Below are 22,732 nucleotides of genomic sequence, written 5' to 3' on the forward strand. Positions count from 1 at the left end.
AAATAATTTACTTGATTATCCTGTCCCAGAAGGCAGTTCTTTACGGTGAACTTACCCAACAATATGCCCAGATTTGAAAAACGCATCTCTTTCCTATTGGGGTCAAATTCAAAGACTCTTGAATCTTTTTGAAGGAGGCAACTTACTGAAGCAAAACTTGGAGCTAACTCAATAGATGTAATTTATAGACAATATGGAGAACAAGGCCATCTGTTTGGAATCTTTGAAAAAGTTGTCAAATGTCAAAGAATTCCTTGGTAGTTTTCCTCGTGGAACTAGCAGCAGTCTGATCAACCTGAATTAGATAACAAGCAACCTTTGCTGTCTACTTGTCCTGAGCTGTCTACTTGTCCTAAACTAAACTAAACCAAATTCAATTTTAATTGCTACTAGAACAGTGCAAATCTAAATTTTGTTATTTTCTATGCAAGGTCGTCACTACCTCCTCCAGATACCTCATCACTCTGACCTAGGTATTATTTATAAATTTAACTACTTTGTATTATTTATAAATTTAACTGCTTTTGTGTATCCCAGAATTAAGAGAAATCTAAATAAGTACTATGGATGCCCCACACAATACATTCTCAAAAAGAGTTGGAGAGAGAGATGAACAGAGGAGGTCCATGATTTCCCAGATGGGGCCTGGACTAGTAAAGATGTGACAACCAAATATGTGGAGGGAAAAAAAAAGAGTAAACGCCTGTATTGCTCACATATGGAATTGAAGGGGAGGTAACATGAGAGGGAACCAAGTGTTTCGCTCTCAGCTCAGAAAGGCATGAGAGAAAACACAGAAAAAACTTGGGGTGTTCATCACTATAATAGAAATGAATGCAAGTGTATGTTTGTCTTGGTGGGCTAGGAGAAACAAGCAGAGCCGCAGTCCCAATCAAACAAGTCCACGTGTTATGAAGGCAAGGAGCGTGAAGGTGAGAAGATAGCAGAGAGGAATTTCAGGGCAGGAGTGGTGGAGGGGGGTGGGGTGTGGTCTCATATTTCAGGGATGATACCAGTGGAACTCAATTGTGGCCTGGTCTTATCAGGTGATAAATAGCTGAAAAAATTCTCAACCTTCTGTGTTGTGAGGTCTCAGTTATTTTTGTTTAGTAACTTCAGAATGAATAAAAAACACAAGTCTCAATGCTTTGTATTTAAGGGAGGGCATTTGAGGCTCAAAAGGAACAATAAGGGTGAGAGACAAATGGTTCTGGAGGGGCACAAGCCATCAACGGTGAAGGTGACAGTGTCAATGAGCAAATGGGGGGGGAGGGAGTCAAAATAGGGGAATCTCCAGAAATGCTTGACAGATGTCCTCCAGAGATGCTGCCTGACACTCTGAATTATTCCACCACATTGTGTTTTACTCAAGATTCCAGCATCTGCAGTTCCTTATGTATCTATTTTACCTCAAGGTTATTTAGGATTTTTAATTACTTGAGCTTGCTTTAATTTTTAAATTGCTACTTCTTGAGTTCTCTTTTATTTTTACTCAATTGATTTTCAGGAAAACCTGATGAGGAATAGCAAGCAGTGTGGCACTAAACAACCTGCATTTTTCAATGTAAATGCCAGGTGTCCAGTCATTGAACAAATCCCTCCCATCCAATTCCCTCTGCCAAACACTCCTTGGAATCCATAGAATAGTTGGAGCTGGACTGGCTCCGACACAACTTTTGTCATTTAATCCCATTTGGTTTTTGCTCTATCGCATACATTTCCTTTGCTCCCCTCACTCCCCTCAAAAAACTATTTCCTGTTTCTCATCAAAGTTCATTGACCTGAAACATTAAATCTTTGCTCCTTTTCACATGTGCTGCCTGACTTGCTATGTATTTTCAACGTTTATTTCTTTTATTGCTCTGGCTCTGTAGATTTTCCCCCTACAGTAAAGAAGCATTTGCTAGATGGAGCATTTATCCTCTGATTGTACCCGCACTGTGGCAGGGAGACCTCTAATGGAAGACAGATTGACTTTTGGAATGTTACACCATTACCTTTACAAACACGAGGCATTAACACTCAGGATATTCTTGCACAGCACAAGTTAGTTTAGATTAGCTTGGGAGTAGATATTTTCCTCTGAAGTGCAGGACATTCAATTGTCAGAAGGAAGAAAACAAATACTGTACAAGCTTCATAAAACCCATTGTGTTGTGTTATGCACAATGTGCATTAAGTTGATTTTATTCAAGAAAAGATGAACTTCAGGGAAAATACAGGAATTCTCATAATACACAAAGGACATAAGTTAGACCACATTGCAGAAAGGTATTTGAAGAGGTTTACTTGTAACTGTATTTCCCAATCTGCTTTGCAGTTAGACACAGTATACCTCATTTTATTTTTATATCAGTTTCTTGGTTATCAGCAGAGTTCAGGGTTATCAACATCAAGTTTACTCGCAATACAAAACTAAAAACTAAAACAGATCATTTCAGAAAAAAAACATAAATAGGTGTGATGCACATTAGTGTAACAAAACAAATTTTGTAAACATTTTCTCGAACGTAACGTGCATAAGATAGAGACACTGCAGTCATACAACAAAGGTTATTTGACTTTAAACAAAGTATTAGAATTTAAAATTATAGGCATTTTCACCTACTCAGAAAGCACTGAAACAATGTATTGGAATTATTTTAAAAACTAAGAGATAGTGGTATTTTAATACTGTTACACCACCGTGGCACTTCTCATAGATGGGAGTTGCCAATCACAGACTCTGCTGAGAGGAATTACTTCCAACATCAGGACATTTAACAGTGTTTTCTTTTAAATCCAAAAATATTCTGCTCACAGTAAACCTACTTACGTCAGGAAGTTTCTACAATTTCTTTTACAGTTCCAAATGGACAACCTAGGAGCAAATTATTCAGTGAACAGGAGCTGCTAGAGAGAAAGATCACAGTGACATGAGTGAATGAAAGATTCCCATGGTACACGTTTTCATCTCCTTGTACCATACTGAGAAAATTTCATTGCAGAAAGAATAGTCTCCTCTAAGAGAACTAAGCCCTGTAAAGTGTTGAGAACCTGTGCACATAACAGCATAAGGCAGCTGTTTATAAAGTACCAAAAAAAGTTTAACATATCATTGGATCAATATAATGCTACTGCGCATTATTACAACAACAGTATAGTATAGTATACACTATAGGTATCTCAAGTAATTGAGTGACAATTCAACAGATTATTACTGTAGACACATTTGTAAATGTCTAACATTTGTAAAATAAAATTCTGTTTACAGCGATATTAAAAAAATCATTCCACAGCTGGAATTTTGGATCTAAATATGGGAAGATATACTGTATTGATAAGCAGTTTTACTACATTCTTGAAATTAAGTGTTTTTAGTGCATTGCATCGTAAATCAACCACCTGATCCCTACTACATTTACAGTTTATTCTAATGCAATAGAATAGCTTAGTAAAACTATTTTCAAACTGCTACTTAAATCCAATTCTGCTGAGTAACAAGAATGTTAGTTGTTGCTGTGCACTGAAATGGAGGATCACAATTGTGGCGATTGCTTCAACCACATTTAGATCAGATGATTACTTGCCTCCATCTTCTGCTTATACGCACAAAGCTGACCACAAATTTGTCTGTTTCTGCTCACAGCTGGTATCTTCCATTACAAAAAAATTCACACTGTTTGCCTACTAAAACGAGCTACAATTTAACCAACAGTCGACAAACGTTTTATCCTAAATTTGGTATTAATAAACTTTAAATTAGACAAAGATGCAAGTTTCAGATACAAATAACATTAAAATGACTAAACCACCTCTTTATCCTTTCTTAAACATATGAGGTAGGCAAAATAAATTTTTTAAAGTAGTTTGGGCAATTTATGAGTGCAAGATTTGTTAAACTGCATTTGCACTACTACAAATAGTCTAACCATGGAGAGGCAGTTTTAATACTGTAACCAAACGTCAGGTTTCTAGTCTCCCCATAAATCCATACAAACCTCGTCCTCTGCACGAATTCCGATTTACTATTTTTTTTAAAAAAGATTGCGAACACAAGCAAAACCTGATATACAGAAAAAGAGCAAAAACATCTTTCCCTTGCAAAGACCTCCTCCCAATCTGTCATTCACATTTCAATTAAAATTTCAAACTTGCATTTTCTTTCTAAAACATCTGTCACCTTACGAAAAAAGTCACTTAGAATGATATACATTTTTAAAAATTCAGCTTCCCCTTATTCGTGATACACAATTCTTTATTGTCTGTCAACCAGTTTCCACTTCCCCTTTGCCTGACTACATTAGAACAAACCTCTTGCATTCATTGGGCTCTTTTCGCAAGTAAAAAGCAGACATCTTAAGCCAAGGGATGTTGTAACTGAGATGAGGTGTTTCTTTTCTATTCTAGACTGGCGGTCACCCGACAGTAAAATGATCACAGCACCAGTAACATTGCATCCTTGTTTCAGTTCACTTTAATGTCAGTGATAGGTTTGGGCAATGCATTACATCAGTGCAGGTTTTTTTCTCCAGTTGTTAGTTCATTCAAGGCTTTGAAGATCTTGAGTAGACACTGGCTTCTCTCAAACCATGACTTGCTTTTCTACCAGCTGAGAAGTGAACTCCGACCAAGAGTCATGAAGTAAACCTGGCTGCTTCCACCAGAACGAACTGAAGCAAAAAAGACCTAAAGGGGAAAAAGAAGACATGCCACGTAAGACAAGACTGTACGCATTCGAGTTTAATCACTATTTAAATGCCTTTCCACTCCCCCTCAAAAAGAAATTCACTTACCTTGTCGTTTCTCTCACAAAGAAATTTTAGTCGTTGTGCTCTTTTATGCATAAATACACCATCCAAATGTCCAGTTTCCACTGACCGGATCTCAATGGCCTTTTCTCCCCAACCCATAATCTGATTGGATCGGATGTAAGCTGATTTTAAAAAAAATCAGAATTTCAAAAATTAAGATTTATGAATAAAGCCTGTTTCATACGGTAACCCTTCACATGCTCCCAAGTTATTTCAGCAGATGTCATTTTGGAATAATATAATCACGTTTACATACCGATTGATGTAGGCATCTCTCCCCACTGTAAAACCACATCTTTAGTAATTCTCCCATAGGTGTTAACATAGACTCCTTCATCTTCATAACATACCAACAATTCCATTCCATCTGTATTAGGAAGTATAATAATTGCATGTGGTTGGATGCTGTTTTGGATCTGTTGGAAAAGCATTTCCAGTTTATTCCACTACATTCAAGAAACAAACTTCAGTCCAGACATTTTTATTTTATATATTGTGTAAATAAACAGCTGTCTGCAATTATAAAATTACAATTGGCACAGCATTAGACAGCATTAGAGCTATAAAAATATCATTGATATTCCAGGACAAATTTTTCATGGACATTTGGAATAACAAGTGTTCAAAATTTATAACAATTAGTCCAATTATAGCATTTTGATCTTATTATGAGAAGAAACTTTTTCACCCAGAGAGGTGTGAATTTCTGGAATTCTCTGCCACAGAAGGAAGTGGAGGCCAATTCACTGGATGAATTTAAAAGAGAGTTAGATAGAGCTCTCGGGGCTAGTGGAATCAAGGGATATGGGGAGAAGGCAGGCACAGGTTACTGATTGTGGATAATCAGCCATGATCACAATGAATGGCGGTGCTGACTTGAAGGACCTAATGGCCCCCTCCTGCACCTATTTTCTATGTTTCTATGAAACATAGGGCATTAACCTTTCTATAGTTTCTAGGAATGGACAACTATAGTAGAATTGAATAAATTCCATCTTGATCAAACAGATTTATTTTAATTGCAATTAAACTATGTTCTTATTACCATGCAAGTTAGTAGCTGTCAGAACAATGACATTTCATAGGATTCAGTGTTTGAATCTCATATACCGAAAAGCTTGTAAGATTGTTTTCTTTATCTGTAACAAATGAGTAAGCACAATCTTACATGCGTTGGCAGATAAATATCATAGACTGTTCCAGAGTCCACATCAACTGCATGAAAGCCAGCGCTGGAGCCATAGATCACTTTCAACCTCTGTCCTTCTTCCACTGTGAGGTCTACTAATAATGGCCTGTGCAACAGGTCTGTGAAAGACTGCAAAAACAAATGAAAATCAAATTTGGCAAAACACTGCACTTATAGATACAAGGAACTGCAAATGCTGATTTGCAAAAAAAGACAAATAGTGGAGAAACTCAGCGGATCAAGCAGCATTTATGGAGAACATAGATAGTTGATGTAGTTGATGTTTTGGGTGGGGAGCCTTCTTCAGACTGATTGTAGTTAGGAGGGGGGCAGAGAGAGAGCTGGAAGAGGTGTGTTGATGGGATAAAGTCTAGCAAGTGATGTGATAAGTGGATACAGATGACGGGGGGGGGGGGGGGGGGGCGCCGGTTTCGATTGCGTTGTAAGCTTCCCAAGCAGAATATCAGGCGCTACTCCTTTAGTTTGCATGTGGCCTCACTCTGCCATCAGAGGAGGCATAGGATAGTAAAGTCAGCATCGGAATGGCAAGTGGAGTTAAAATGTTTAATGATCGGGAGATCGAGCAGGTCTAGGCAGAGTTCAGTGAATGGGTCGCCTCGACTATGCTTCGTTTAGCCAATGTAAAGGAGGCCACATCGGGAGCACCGAATGCAATAGATGACGCTAGAGGAGGTGCATGCGAACCTCTGTCTCACCTGGAAGGCTGCTGGGGTTCCTGGATGGACGCGAGGAAGGAGGCATTATGACAGGTGTTACATCTCCTGGGAAAGTACCTGGAGAGGTGTGATTTGGTTGGGAAAGGATTAGGGTACCAAAGAATTGCGGAGGGAGCAATCTCTGCAGAAAGCGGAAAGGGGTGAGGATGGGAAGATGTGACTGGTGGTGGGATTGCATAGTAGATGGCAGAAATGTCAGAGAATTATGCATTGGATGCAAATGCTGGTGGGGTGAAAAGTAAGGACCAGGGGAACACTATTTGTGTTATGTCTGGGGGGGGGGGGAGGAGGAGGAGAAAAAAACTGCAGGATACAGAGGATACATGCATGAGGGATCCCTTTAGACAGCAGGGGGAAACCATGTTTACTAAAGAAGCAGCACATCTCTAATGTCCTAGAATTAAAAATCTGATCTTGGGAGCAGATGCAGCAAAGATGGAGAAATTGAGAGTAGGGGATGGTGTCTTTACAATAAGCAGAGTGGGAGGAGATGTTGGCCAGATAACTGTGGGAGTCAATGGGATGAAAGTAGACGTCAGTCAATAATCTGTCCCCGGTGAAGGAGACAGAGATCAAGAAAAGGGAGAGAGGTATAAGAGATAGTTTGTGAATTATCTGTCTGTAGTACTGACAAACTGCTGCAGTGAACCGTACAGGTTGGACACATTTCAGCCACAGTGGAGAGTGATAAAGTTGGTCGATGTTTAATGAGGCAAACATGGCGCTGATCAATGGATATTATTGGAATTTTGCGATTCAAGTGAATCACACAAATGATTTACAGAATATAATTCACAATAAATATCTATTGTTCTACGCTATCATGCTTTTTTCTCCTTTGGCATGAAGGAATAATTGCAAGATTTGCACAAAATTATCAGTGTCAGCATGCAAATCTTTTCTAGTAACTTCAAAAACTTTCAGGATTTACTATTTACCTTAAAGGCCATAAATTTGTGGTATGGCTTTGGTGCCCATGCATAGACTTCAACAGAATTCTTCAAAGCAATCACTAAAAACTTGATCCTTTCATACTTTACTGAAAAAGGAAATAAATTTTAGCAAGGTTATCAACAAAAGTAAAACAGCTTCAGACAATATTACGTTAAATAGGGTAAGAGCAATTAACTATCAGACTAGTAGAGAAATGTGATCAAGCAGATAGTTGAGGACCTCTTATTTGGGGCATTGAATCCTGGATCTGGACACCTCAGCCAGAAGAAATATCATCCTTAAATTTTCAATTTCTAACCAGTTATTCTACATCTTTTGTTTTATCAAGCTGGGTCTCATCACATTCCATCTGCCAGGTTCGTGCCCATTCTATCTTTATTCCCTCAAAGCCTTGCTACATCATCTTCATAATTCAAACTTCCATCCAGATTAGAACATCAACAAAGTTGGATATTTTACACCCGGTCTCCTCATCCAAATTATTACAATAGATTGCAATCAGCTGGGACTCTGGCATTGATTCCCATGGCACTCCACTTATCATGGACGCTCAATCAAAACATGAACCATTCTGTCTTTTGTCTTTCCTTGTCCTTCAGTTTGTCCTACTGTCTTTTGTTGATTAATTGTTTGTCCACCCACACCAATATATTATCTCCAAACCCACAGGCTCTCCTTTTGTTTTCTAACCATCTGGGTGGCACTTTATCAAATACATTTTAAAAGGCCAAATGCATTAGTACAGTACCACTGGATCCCCATTCTCTGCTCACAATTCCTTAATAGCCGATTTTTATATTTTTCTTACTACGGACATCAGTCTATTGTTTTCTCTTTCCTTCCATTTGCTACCCTCCAATCTTAAGAACAGACTGAGAATCTTTGGAATTTTGAAGATGACAACAATTGCATTCATTATCTCCACAGCACCTCATTTTGGTTGTGCGATTTATCTTTGTGAAGACAAAATCAAAGTAAGAATTGGGGAAGTTATTGTACTCTAATTTTGTGACACGGGTAAATTTTTTATCTTTGGTTTCTTGTGTTAAATGCAGATAAGTATTCAGTGTGCATTGTGTAGAAAACAATGTGCGAGAGTAATTCAGCCAGTCAGGGAGCATCTCTGGCGAACAATATCCACCCCTCCAGAGATGCTACCTAACCCGTCGAGTTATTCCAGCACTTTGTGTTCTATGCAGGATTCCAGTATTTGCAGTTCCTTCTGTCTACAATGTGAATTGTACATGGTCCCTGAAATTCAGTTTGATTTACTTCACTGTAGCACAATTGCAGAATACCATGCGCAGTTGCTACTCTGGGTTTTGTGTAAGTGTCTAATATTTGGTCAAAGGGGAAGCCAAAGGAAATTGCATTGCATTTTCAACAAGGAAGTTTTATCATTTTTTTTAAAAAATGTAAACATTTTCATTTCTCTATTTTTAAAATTTCTGTTCCCCGTTTCCAAGGACACATAATTTGCACTACCACTTTAGCCTTTGGATAGAAATTACATAATTTGTCACACAAATTCGCAAAAGATGTTTAATAAGAAATATAAAATCTGAAGAATTAAATCCTTCAGGAATAATTCAGAAATCCTTCAGAAATAATTCAGGAATTATAGAATGATGTAGATATTACACATTAATTTAAACGAAAACCAGCCTTCAAAACCGAAAACATGTTCACAAAAAAAAAGACCAAGTTTTGGAGGAACTCAGTTGATAATGGAGCAACTATGGAAAACGTGGATACGTGATGTTTCAGGTCAGGACCCGTAAAGCCATAAAAAAAGTTACTAGGTGTGGGAAAGTCTGCTTCTGTACCATTGTAACTATGCTGGGAAACAAATGTCCTTGTTATATTCACAAAATGCTGGAGTAACTCAGCAGGTCAGACAGCATCTCGGGAGAGAAGGAATGGGTGACTTTCGGGTCGAGACCCTTCTTCAGACTGATGTTCAAATGTCCTTTGACAAATGTCAAAGTTAATTAACAATTTAATTAACAAACGATTAACAAATGTCCTTGTTAATTGGCCCTGATTGAGACATAGAAACATATGTGCAGGGGTAAGCCATTCGGCCCTTCAAGCCAGCACCGCCATTCAATATGATCATGGCTGATCATCTAAGGTCAGTACCCCGTTCCTGCTTTTTCCCATATCCCTTGATTCCTATGGCCCTCAGAGCTAAATCTCTCTCTTGAAAACATCCAGTGAATTGGACTCCACTGCCTTCTGTGGCAGTGAATTCCACAGACTCATAACTCTCTGGGTGAAAAAAAAATCTTCATCTAAGTCTTAAATGGCCTATGTTTATTCTTAAACTGTGACCCCTGGTTCTGGACTCCCCCAACATGGGGAACATTTTCCTGCATCTAGCCTGTCCAATCCTTTTAGAATTTTATATGTTTCTATAAGATCCCTTGTCATCCTTCTAAATTCCAGTGAATATAAGCTCAGTCGACCCATTCTTTCATCATACGTCAGTCCCGCCATCCTGGGAATTAACCTGGTGAACCTACGCTGCACTTCCTCAATAGCAATAATGTCCTTCCTCAAATTAGGAGACCACAATTGCACACAATACTCAAAGTGCAGTCTCACCAGGGCCCCACACAGCTGCAGTAGGACCTCCTTGCTCCTCAACTCAAATCCTCTCGCAATGAAGGCCAATGTGCCATTAGCTTTCTTCACTGCCTGCTGTACTTGCATGCTTACTTTCAGTGACTGATGTACAAGCACACCTAGGTCTCATTGCACCTCCCCTTTTCCCAACCTGACACAATTCAAATAATAATTTGCCTTCCTGATCTTGCCACCAAAGTGGATAACCTCACATTTATCCACAGTGTACTGCATTTGCCATGCATCCACCCACTCACCCAACCTATCACCTTGCAGCCTCATAGCATCCTCATCACAGCTCTCACTGCCACCTAGCTTTGTGTGATCTGCAAACTTGGAGATGTCACATTTAATTCCCACGTCTAAATTGTTAGTATATACTGTAAACAACTGGGATCCCAGCACCGAGCCTTGCGACACCCCTTTAAGGTGTGATCAGGGAAAGAATTAAGTGGCCATCTCCATTAACAATTAACAAATCTTTAAAGACACAGCCCTGAGACTCAATACAGTTCACATGTCTATTTTGTCACTTAATATTCTGACTGTATATTCAAGGAGGCAACGCTCAACACTGTGACAATTGTTTGTATATTTTGGGTGTCTGGTGTTTTATGCTCAGAACCCTCTTGGACCACCCCTTTGTATTTGAACATTCAGAAGTCCTGCCAGTCGGGATGAGCTCCCATTGTAAATATATAATTCTGCAAAGTTAATTACACTAAAAAAATGTTAAATTGCAGCCATTGAAAATGTAGTTGATTGTTTATTGTGTTTAAAAGAGTATAAACCATCACTGTATGGTTGAGTGTTAGGAGAGCAAAAAATTAGATTCCATTGAGAAGAGAATGTCTCCAAGAGAATGTCTGTTTTCATGGTGAATAAAGGCCATTATATCTGTTAGCTTCAGCATCTCCAATGACGCAGTTCTCGGTCAGAACAGGTGCTGGAACCAAGTGAATGCTAAAGGCAGGAAATATACTTCATCAACTTACTTTTGGAATGGGGATGGGTAAACAATGAAGAATGTGCAGTTTAAAAGCTTTTCCCATTGTTGTACAGCCAGGAGAAAGAGCAAATGAGATAGGAAGGGAAGCTGCTGCTGTAACTGAACTGCCCCCAATCTGCTGAAGGAGCTTAGAGGGTCAGGCAGCATCAGTAAAATGAAATCTACAGAAGGGGTCTCAGGTGGGAACCTTCGAGACTGAAGAGTAGAGATAGCTGGTAGAAAGTATCAGAGCATGGAAACAGGCCTTTCAGCCCAACTTGCCCATGCCGACCAAGATGCCCCACCTACGCTAGTCCCACCTGCCCACATTTGGCCCATGTCCCTCTAAACCTTATCTATCCATGTACCTGCTCAAGAAGTGAGGGGAAGGGATGGGGCAATCGCTGATGAGTAATAGATGGATCCAGGTAAGGAGGGGACTATTGCCAGATGAGTCAGATGGTGGAGAGTAAGGTGGACATAGTCAGGTGGGGGAGAGATTTTGTGTTCAGTATATTAATGAACTAATGGTGAACCTTCTGCCAGACTTCAGTTATGTGTATCCCAGAAAGTTAAATATCTATAATTTTAGCAAATCCTATATCTCATCTCCAGTTAGGTAAGAAAGGTATTCACAGAAGAACTTTGTTATCTAAACTTAACATCTTCCTATTTTTAAGTCAAGTGCCCTCTGCTATGAACTCAATGCCCAATGTTTTGAAGAAGCCGGTTTGAGACAGCAAGGGAATGATAACTACAGCCACTATAAAGCTGAGTTTCACCACTTACATGAACAAATAATGCTGACTGCAAAGTAGTATGTTTCACTATGTAGTTTATTCTGGAAACTAAAACCTTACTTTCTTAATGTTGAAAACTACCAAAAAACTGATTGATGCTTAATTAATTGGAAGTTTTGTTTTAAGTTTTAATGTTAGTCAGTGTTAATGCTGCAAATAAAATTGTGCAAAATGTCTACATGCCATAAAAATGTTCCCCCCACCCCAAATTTCCATTGTACGATCTGTTTTACAAACAGCTCTTATGAAAATGAATGAATAATATGCAAGAGCTGAGATGGAAGTAATACAGAAAGAGCATTAAGTTTTTTAATATTTGTGTCCATCAGCTTTCATCTTTCCACATGATATATTGGCAAACTCCTTGCACTATAAAAAAGTTTAGAACTAGAAACAAAATCTACGAAGGCAACATAAATTCAGGTAATTGATGAAGGGTGTCCACATGGGCCATGATCAGTTGGCTGCCAGCGTGATTATTTGAGACCACAGTTCACAGCATCGGATGTGCAAACACTGTGGATGATGTCAGAGCTGCCAGTCTGCAAAAGGGCAACAGCTGCATATAAATATGGCCGAGTCAGTGAAAGCAAAAGCAATGTCACTGTGTCAACTCTTAATTTTTGTGGTCCCCATCCTTTCTTCGTTGGTTAATTCTGGTTTTACTTTGAGTGAATGACAAAAGTCTGGTGTTTGATTTCCTACAGATTATGTGCAGACTGCAGGGCATAAGATGAAATTTCATCACAAAGTGTTGAAGGCAGTTTTGCAAAAGTATACATATACTGTGTTCAATTTGATGAAAGATAACTTGCTTGCGATACCAATGTCAAAAATCCTCTTAATATCTCGTACAATAATATTACGATTTCTCAGAACACTGAAAGAATAGAATTCAAAGATATAGTATAGAAGTTTCTTGTTCTTATTGCAAGATGCCCTTTGTAACAATTTAGCCATTGCAAACAAATAATAAGCAATGCAGCTATTTATATCAAAATAACATTGAATATTAACATCTGCTGCAGTGTCTTTACAATGATATATTCATGGATATACAATGGCAAGTTTTAGTTTAAGAATATATATTTTACACATGTTCGGTACATAAATGAGAAATCATGTGAAACAGACATTGAAAAGCCACAGATGCAAATCAAATGTTGTGATATTTTGCTACTTTGCCTAGCCTATAGTTTTAAATAATGTTCTTACCAACTTTATAATGTACACATCCTTCTAAGTCACCGACTGTTGTCCAGCCTTGCTTTTTCTCTACTTCGGGATCATTATGCAATATTTTGTTTCTCAACCAAGATAGGTAATATACTCGTAATTTGTTTTTCTTCCCTTTAAATAGATAATAAAAGCTATTGATTAGAAAATCAGAACAGGAGTACAACTATTACCATCACTTGCTGTTTCGGTTTTCATGTTGAAAAATTGAAGGTGTTCATCTCCATAATCCCAATGGGCAACTATCTGGACATACTGCTTCTGTTGAATCACTACTGCTACTTTTACTATCATATGCCATTTGATAAATTTATTTGGCAATACACTGTTATAAATTACTCTGGCATGCCCGAATACAAGGAAGGTAGAAACAACAAACTACAGATGCTGGTTTACACAAAAGGACACAAAATGCTTGAGTAAATCAGTGGGTCAGACAGCACCTCGGAGTACATGGATAAATGCAGTTTCTGGTCAGGACCCTTCTCAAGTCTAAAGAAGGGTCCCGACCCAAAACATCACCTGTCCATGTTCTTCAGAGATGCTGCCCGACCCGCTGAGTTCTTTCAGCATTTTGTGTCCTTCTGAATACAAGGAACTTCATTTGAGAGAATAATTTTAAAAAACAAACTGGTATTCGAAATATAGTCACTGAAGCATGTAGGCCTGGAATTCCCATTGAAAAATAAGACACACATAATTAAAGGAAATCTAGTTGATTCTGTCTGTGATTGTCTGTTCTTTCATAGGGTTTGTTTTTCTGCATCTATTTACACTATCATTTCAGAAATGAGCAGACTGTCAAGAAAGGCTGTGGAGGCCAAGTCAATGGATATTTTTAAGGTGCAGATTGACAGATTCTTGATTAGTAAGGGTGTTATGGGGTTATGGGGAGGAGGGAAGAGAATCGGGTTGAGGTAAAGATACTGTGCATTCAGAAATTATTCCGACCCCTTCACTTTTTCCACATTTTGTGACGTTACAGCCTTATTTTAAAATGAATTAAATTCACTTTTTTATCATCAATCTACATACAATACCCCATAAGTGTTTAGAAATTTTTGTAAAGTAATTAAAAAGAAATAACTGAAAAATCACATTTACATGTATTCAGACCCTTTACTCAGTACTTTGTTGAGGCACCTTTGGCAGCGATTACAGCCTCAAGTCTTTGTGGGTATGACGCTACAAGCTTGGCACACCTATATTTAGATAATTTCTCCCATTCTTCTCTGCAGATCCTCTCAAGCTCTGTCAGGTTGGATGGGGAGCGTCAATGCACAGCTATTTTCAGGTCCCCCCAGAGATGTTCGATTGGGTTCAAGTCCGGGCTCTGGCAGGCCACCCAAGGACATTCACAGACTTGTCACAAAGCCACTCCTGCGTTGTCTTGGCTGTGTGCTTGGGGCCGTTGTCCTGTTGGAAGGTGAACCTCCGCCCCAGTCTGAGGTCCATAACGCTCTGGAGCAGGTTTTCATCCTCTGTATTTTGCTCCGTTCATCCTTCCCTCGATCCTGACTAGTCTCCCAGCTCCTGCTGTTGAAAAGCATCCCCACAGCATGATGCTGCCACCACCATGCTTCACCATAAGGTATGGTATTGGCCAGGTGATGAGCGGCGCCTGGTTTCCTCCAGACATGACGCTTGGCATTCAGCCAAAGAGTTCAATCTTGGTTTCATCAGACCAGAGAATCTTATTTCTCATGGTCTGAGAGTCCTTTTGGTGCCTTTTGGCAAACTCCAAGCGGGCTGTCATGTGCCTTTTACTGAGAAGTCGCTTCCGCCTGGCCACTCTACCATAAAGGTCTGATTGGTGGAGTGCTGCAGATATAGTTGTCCTTCTGGAAGGTTCTCCCATCTTCACAGAGGAATTCTGGAGCTCTGTCAGAGTGACCATCAGGTTCTTGGTCATCTCCCTGACCAAGGCCCTTCTCCCCCGATTGTTCAGTTTGGCCAGCTCTATGAAGAGTCCCGGTGGTTCCAAAGTTCTTCCATTTAAGAATGACGGAGGCCACTGTGCTCTTCGGGACCTGCAATGCTGCAGAAATTGTTCTATACCCTTCCCCAGATCTGTGTCTTGGCGCAAACCTGCCTCGGAGGTCTACGAACAATTATTTCGTCCTCATGGCTTGGTTTTTGCACTGCCATGTACTGTCAACTGTGAGACCTTATATACACACAGGTGTGTGCCTTTCCAAATCATGTCCAATCAGTTTAATTTACCACTGGTGGACTCTAATCAAGTTGTAGAAACATCTCAAGGATAATCAAGGATAAACATCTCAGGATGAACATAAGCTCAATTTTGAGTGTCATAGCAAAGGATCTGAATACTTATGCAAATGTAATATTTCAGTTATTTCTTTTTAATTACTCTGCAAAATTTCTAAACGCCTGTTTTCACTTCTTCATTCTGGGGTATTGTGTGTAGATTGATGATTAAAAAAAAGAAATTTAATCCATTTTAAAATAAGACTATAACATAACAAAATGTGGAAAAGGTGAAGGGGTCTGAATATTTTCTGAATCACTGTAGATCAGCCATGATTGAATGGCGGAGTAATCTTGATGGGCCGAATGTCTTAATTCTGCTCCTAGAACTTATGAAGAATCAGGCAGTATAAAACTAGTAATGCTGTTAAACAAAACGACACGTTCTGCAAAATTTACCATGAAGCAGAAAACACCACAAAATGAGTTTGGTATTTCTAGGTTTCAAAGAATGTTTACCTGATATTGTTACCAGCACATTCAGGCCTTCAAGCACGTCCATCTGCTGAAACCGCCTCCGATTGATTAGAGGATACACCTTTCCTTGACCGCTTCTGTCCAGCAGCATCAGCCCACTCTCGGTACCCACCAATAAATTCACACCTGAAGAAATGGTTCAAAAAAAGTAAAACACCCTGCTTCATAGTACAAGGATTTATTTACATTAAAGCTGCAGTACTGGCCCAGAATAGTATGTTTTTATTATAACCATTTCTTGCATATATTCAAATTCAATGCCCTACTCCACTTCAGAGTGAGAATTGCCAACCTCTTACACTTTGGCTCATATTGTATGGCATAGAAGGCAGGCATTTGCCCCATGCCAGCTTTTATCGCAACCTCATCAACACCATTCACCACATATTTTCTCTGTAATCAAACCTTGCAAATTCACATTTACTCTACAACATCTTTGCATTGGTGCAAAGTTAAACTGCATTGGGTGTGGCATTGCTGTCGTATTAAATTTAAATTACAATTCAAGAAATAACATTGTGAACTTTAACGTGCACACACTAAATTTAAGATATAGAATCAAGTAACTACAGATGCTGATTTACACCAAAGATAGACACAAAGTGCTGGAGTAACTGCGGGTAGGGCAGCATCACTGGAGAAAAAGAATGGGTGACGTATCGGGTTGGGACCCTTCTTCAGACTGAGTTACTCCAGCACTGTGTGTCTACCTCTCACGTTAGGTAGTTACATTTAAGTTACGTTTAAAGTACAAATACAAGTGGAGAGAAAATTGAAAGAACTTGCCCCATAAGGCAGCACAAAGAATCTCCGAGTTGAATCTCTTCTTGTACTTGCGGATTTCTGGTGTATCACTCTGTGGCCTTATGTTGGTTGGATTTACATTGACCACTGAGCCTTTTCTACTTGGATCCTGCCTCATCGATTCGGGTCTAATCTGGTCATTTGAAAAAACAACTAGAAAAACAACATTTAAAAATCAGTTTGCGACAGATTCAATTCTTATTCCATTCACATCACCCTCCCTCCATCAACTCTTACATAACGATGAACAATCCAGATCAAAAATATAAACTTTCTCATTCTGTTGATAGCCTTCTATGTTGTAATCATTTTTAATTACTTCCGATTAATTTCTTAAAACTATAAACGAAATGTAAGAAACTGAGGTAGTTGTTGGCCATTCAGCACCTTGTGCTTGTTCCCGCATCCAATAACCTTGGCTAGTCCTTTGGTCTGTGTCACTTTTCTACATTAATCCAACATCACTCAATAAAGACAAAAGCACAATTGTAGGAGAATTTGGGGCACCTTGCGTTCAAGATGACCTGGCTTTCCCCAATAAACTACTCTTAGTAAATGCCATACTGAAAATAACTGATAGTATTGCAAATATTAATTCTGTGAGTTAACAATGTAATACGTATTTGAATTAATCAATTGCAATTGTTTTCTTAGTCTCCCAAAGGATCATCCTTCACCGGTTGTCCACGAAGTTGGTATTGTAGGGTATGCTACTTCAATTCTCAGATATATTTACTGAATGAGATAACTTCAAATATTTCATATTATCTGCTCCTTTACAATTTTAAAAACAGATATCATATCAGGTAGTGAACAACAAGCAAATTAGCAGAAAAGTCAACTATTTCCCCAAAATTCTGGAAAAGAAAAGCATGCTACAGCCCTTGTTATCAAACAGAAACGGAATGATAAATTAGTCAGATTAAGCATTCTTAGATAAGTTGCTGGAATTTATAGTCATGGAAATAGTGTGAAAAAAGGCCCTTCGACCTAACTTGCCCACACCGACCAACATGTCCCACCTGTGGGTGTTTGCCTAATATCTCTCTAAACCTGCCCTATCCATGTAGCTGTCCAAATGTTTCTTAAACATTGCAATATTACTCGCCTCAACTTCCTCCGGCAGCTCGTTCAATACACCTACCAACCTCTATGTGAAAAAGTTACCTCTCAGATTCGTATTAAATCTTTCTCCACTCACCATAAAACAATTGTAAAATAGGATTCATTCAGTACTGATTTCTTAAAAATAAAAGCCAAGAGAAGTTAGCTTTTCAGGCCAATAACATCAGAAAATTGCTGAACTAAATAAAAGCTGCAGTTTGATGCAGCAATATGCAAGTAGTGCATCCTTGAGTACAAGGGGGTTAATATCCACCTAAATAATGTGTGGAGATGCTGGCCATGGAAAACGCAATTTGATTGTTAACAGAGTAAAGGGCATCAGTTTACAGTGCTCCTACTCATCCAGCACCCCTCCCCCCCAATTCTGCTCGGGCAGTCTAGAAGATATTCCACTTCCAATTCCAGTGCTTATCATCCTTTTTAAGATGTTTCAGTCACTTATTTCCAAAACATGATGCATCACATAATTTGATTGGCAATACACTTTGAACATCAACATCATTCAATTCACAATCAACATCATACTCTATTTTTAAAAATCCTGTCCGTGCAACAACTTCCTACTATGAAAATCATACAGTGATTTCCCACTTACCCATAGATGATATAGTGGTCCCACCTGATGGGGATATTTGCAATAACCTGGGATCTATAAATGGCGTGAAAGATGAGGAAGACTTGTGTTTCTGAAGTGTGTTTCCTGCTGACTGGGTCTAGAACAGAAACATTGAATCGTAAGCAATTACAATTATCAGCAATTAAACTAGAAACATCATGCAGAATGCATCCCGAAAGATACCTCTGCAAAATATTTGAACATACCATGTACTTTGACAGCTATACTTAGTGACTGGTAATTGACCATAATTGTTTTGCCCAAAAATATCTTGCTCTGGTGCTATGGGTTTCTTTTTATAGACAATAGACAATAGGTGCAGGAGTAGGCCATTCGGCCCTTCGAGCCAGCACCACCATTCAATGTGATCATGGCTGATCATTCTCAATCAGTACCCCGTTCCTGCCTTCTCCCCATACCCCCTGACTCCGCTATCCTTAAGAGCTCTATCTAGCTCTCTCTTGAATGCATTCAGAGAACTGGCCTCCACTGCCTTCTGAGGCAGAGAATTCCACAGATTTACAACTCTCTGACTGAAAAAGTTTTTCCTCATCTCCGTTCTAAATGGCCTACCCCTTATTCTTAAACTGTGGCCCCTGGTTCTGGTCTCCCCCAACATTGGGAACATGTTTCCTGCCTCTAACGTGTCCAACCCCTTAATAATCTTATATGTTTATAAAATATCTATAGAATACATTACCTCAAAAAAAATCTTATCTAAAGATCCACTGTGCTTGAGAAGAATATTGTTAAAGCACACATCTTTAACTACATTTAAATGGGAGCTAGATGTTCAGAAGTTCCAGGAGCAGAATTAGGCCATTCAGCTCATCAAATTGACTCCATCATTCAAGCATGGCTGATCTATCTTTCCCTCTCAACCCTTCTCCTGCCTTCCTCCCATAACCCCTGACATCCTTAAGAATCTGCCAATCTCTGCCTTAAAAATGATCCATTGACTTAGCCTCTACAGCTATCTGTGGCAGAGAATTCCACAGAATCACCACCCTGTGACTAAAGAAATTCCTCCTCATTTCCTTTCTAAGGGAGTGCTCTATGGGTGTAAGATTTTCTTCTACATACATAGTAGAAAATGCAAAAAGCGCACTAAACTTTAAATACAGGTATTTTTGGGTAGACAGGGCAACAGATTTTTATATTAAAAATTATGGTCAAATCAATTTGTTTTTAATTTGTCAAACTTATTAATAAGCCATCTGTTTTGTACAGAAATAATTTTAAAAATCCTAATGCTGTTTAGAGTTGGTTTTGAGAATTAAATTATTTTACACTTTATACAACTACTGCCTTTCAGTTCAACAAAAGGTGACATATAATTTTATGTTCATCAGTTTAAATTTATATTGTATAAATCTGAGCAGGTAATCAATTACACCTTATTTCTGCTACTAGTTCGGCAGCTCACCACATGGTGTTAAATTAAGACCACTGGATGATTAATGAGGTTCACTGCTGCACTTAATTTCCAATGTAAATTACATAATTTGGTGCAATTAAATTTGTACGCGTAATTAGAAATGATCGGAGATTTGTACAAGGCAATTTGCATTACAGTTTTTCAGCTATAAATTTGTCTGCAATAACTAGATATTTTGAAAGATGAAAAGATGAAACTTTCTTTTAGAAAATGTACTAGGGTATATTATGCGTCAGAAAACCGAGAAGAAAAGGTATTTTAGAAAGAAGAATGCACCTTTTAGCAATGGCAACTATTCGGCATTTGATAGTTTAATTTTACTTTTCTGAATAATGTACATTATGATTTGTTACAGGGCACTGGACTGAACAGAAGAAATAATGGTTCTATGCGCTTCCTTTAAAAGTTACGGCTGTTAAAGATACCATTGCAAAGTTGGCGTTTAACATTAACACATTGCAATGCAGTAAAACATTTGAAAAGCTGCTTAGAAAAAGAATGTACTAAATCAAAAAATATCTGTTTTTAAACCATTTTATTTAAATATCTGACTTTTCAATGCATTTCAGTATCGAAGTGCTAAACTGCTTGGCAGGAATATTCTGCTGGAATTTAAACTATTCAGCAGGATAGAACTCAAACAATGCATTCACTTGTAGTAAGATTACTGAAATATCCTGGATCGCACAGCTGGAAATATTAAAATCCCTCTCAAATCTAGCTGCTGCCGCATATTAACGTTATGATCTTGCAATAATCAGTAGCATGACTGATCAGAGAAATCAATGCAGCAACTATTTTCATCTGCCTGGCTGTTTGTTCAAACACAATTTGCTAGCAACATAATTACAACAGCCAAATTCAACTTAGAGTTTGTGCTCAACTTAAATTATGATGCATTGAACTGGTTTTCGTCGGAAACTGCAGCCTTTCAATTAGTAAAGGGGGACATGTGATGGTGTTGCAGCAGTCAAGTGCAAATACTTTTAGATTACAATGAAATTTTATAATAACTATATTTTTACCAAAATTGAACTGTAATTATGCCCTGGAACATCAATAGCTTTGATGTTTAAAATGTTAACAAATGGAATAGCCAAAATTTCACAAGAATAACGTATTGTTAAGGGGACAAAACGAAACAGAGATTGGGGAAAGGAGGAGAGGGGCTGGAAGAAGAGGAGCTGAAGGATGAATGGAGCCTACAGAGGAAGGCAATGGAATAAGGAAAGATATGTGTCTGGGTAATCGGGTAGGAAGCTGGAGCAGGAAAGAGCCAGTCAGATCAAGAGAGGCAGGAATCCAGGGAAAAGGGTGGGTGGGGGGGGCAGCCTGAATGAGAGAAGGAGCAGGTGTGCCACCCAACAGCAGCAGGTTTAGACTAGTGCTGGCAAATGTGCGCAAAGCCATGTGTGAGAGGAACCCCATATGAGGAAGTTCATGCTGGGAACTGGGGTTGCAGGGAAGGGCTGGCGCTATGTATATGCCGGAGTGAAACTGAAAGTAGCTGTGCAATTATGCACTCGAGACAGAAAAAATATATACATTGAAATTAAATATCAATCAACAACAAGCTACAAATCCATTTTATGCACGAGAACATTCTGGTGAAATTCCAAAAATTGCCTTTTTTCCACTTAACCCTCTGACAACTGTAAGTCTCTCTTTGGAAATATTTACATTTTCAATACATGCAATGAAAAATGTTACACATTTAAATATAAAACATAACAAAACTTAAGTCTGTGGCAAATCAAATTGATTGTTCAGCATAGAAACAGGCCATTCAGCCCATCAGGTCTGCCACAAGAGCCTCTTTGCACCATATTTCAGCTTAGCCTTGAATGTATCATTTGGAGAAGAATTTTGGTATAGTCTACCAGGCCAAATAATTCACAACAATTTCTGGGAGAATTAAAATCTGTGCAATATTAGACCGTAATGGAGAAATGTGACTGCAGTGATCAAAGGGTTAATAATGCTTGTTTCACCCAAACACGCAACTAATCGCAAAAGCACAAAGTATGAAATGACATGGAATGTTAGTAAAATTATAGGAAATGACAGTGATACTTTGATAAAGAATAACTTGCCAGTTTAATGCTTATAAATGTTAGAATGGTTTCACCAATATGATAAAAATGGAGTAGGGAAATAACTGATCACACTTGCCAAATCACTTTTTTTTTGCCAAAATGGATGATTTTTCTTTTTAAACGGAGAAACCAAAATAGGCATTCAACGTGCATACACCTTTTTTAAAAAACAAATTTGGTGGGCAGCAACAATTATTTAACACAGAGTAGGATGGAGGTTAACCTTTTTCCATCAACACCAAGTTTCGGTGAAGTTAGAGCTTGGAATGGCAGGAGGCAAGATGTGTAAACAAATTTTGATCTTGTTACGAAAGCGAAAGATTCAGCTTTGGAACATACCCGGCAAAACGGAAGTTAATAAAGTATACCAGATTGCTATCATCTGCAGCTTTTTGCTTTACTTTTTAGAATAATTACTTCTCAATAATCTTTGCATTCTAAAATAAGATCTAAGCAGAAAATTCAGACCTTAAATCCACTTTTGAAAGTCAAATCAAATAAGAATGACCTTTACAGAACAATGAAGCAAAATCTGTACAAAAAGCAATTCTGAAAACATAAATGGGAGGTAACTATGTAA

General features: G+C 38.5%; 1 protein-coding gene across 2 annotated transcripts in view; it reads right to left on the bottom strand.

The window, feature by feature from the left end:
- Positions 1 to 2,175: 2,175 nt before the first annotated feature.
- The window catches only part of LOC144595288 (mitogen-activated protein kinase kinase kinase kinase 4), a 247,524-nt gene continuing 226,967 nt past the window's right edge, over positions 2,176 to 22,732 (bottom strand). For both annotated transcript variants that reach the window (XM_078402596.1, XM_078402595.1), the window contains 9 exons: positions 18,598 to 18,715; positions 16,860 to 17,030; positions 16,056 to 16,199; positions 13,305 to 13,439; positions 7,658 to 7,758; positions 5,962 to 6,111; positions 5,050 to 5,209; positions 4,776 to 4,915; positions 2,176 to 4,668 (listed from right to left, as the gene is read on the bottom strand). In XM_078402596.1, the coding sequence (XP_078258722.1) occupies positions 4,585 to 4,668; positions 4,776 to 4,915; positions 5,050 to 5,209; positions 5,962 to 6,111; positions 7,658 to 7,758; positions 13,305 to 13,439; positions 16,056 to 16,199; positions 16,860 to 17,030; positions 18,598 to 18,715 (1,203 nt within the window). In that variant the 3' untranslated portion in view covers positions 2,176 to 4,584. The remainder of the gene's footprint in view (positions 4,669 to 4,775; positions 4,916 to 5,049; positions 5,210 to 5,961; positions 6,112 to 7,657; positions 7,759 to 13,304; positions 13,440 to 16,055; positions 16,200 to 16,859; positions 17,031 to 18,597; positions 18,716 to 22,732) is intronic.

Source organism: Rhinoraja longicauda, chromosome 7, assembly GCF_053455715.1.
Source record: "Rhinoraja longicauda isolate Sanriku21f chromosome 7, sRhiLon1.1, whole genome shotgun sequence".
Taxonomy (NCBI): Eukaryota; Metazoa; Chordata; class Chondrichthyes; order Rajiformes; family Arhynchobatidae; genus Rhinoraja; species Rhinoraja longicauda.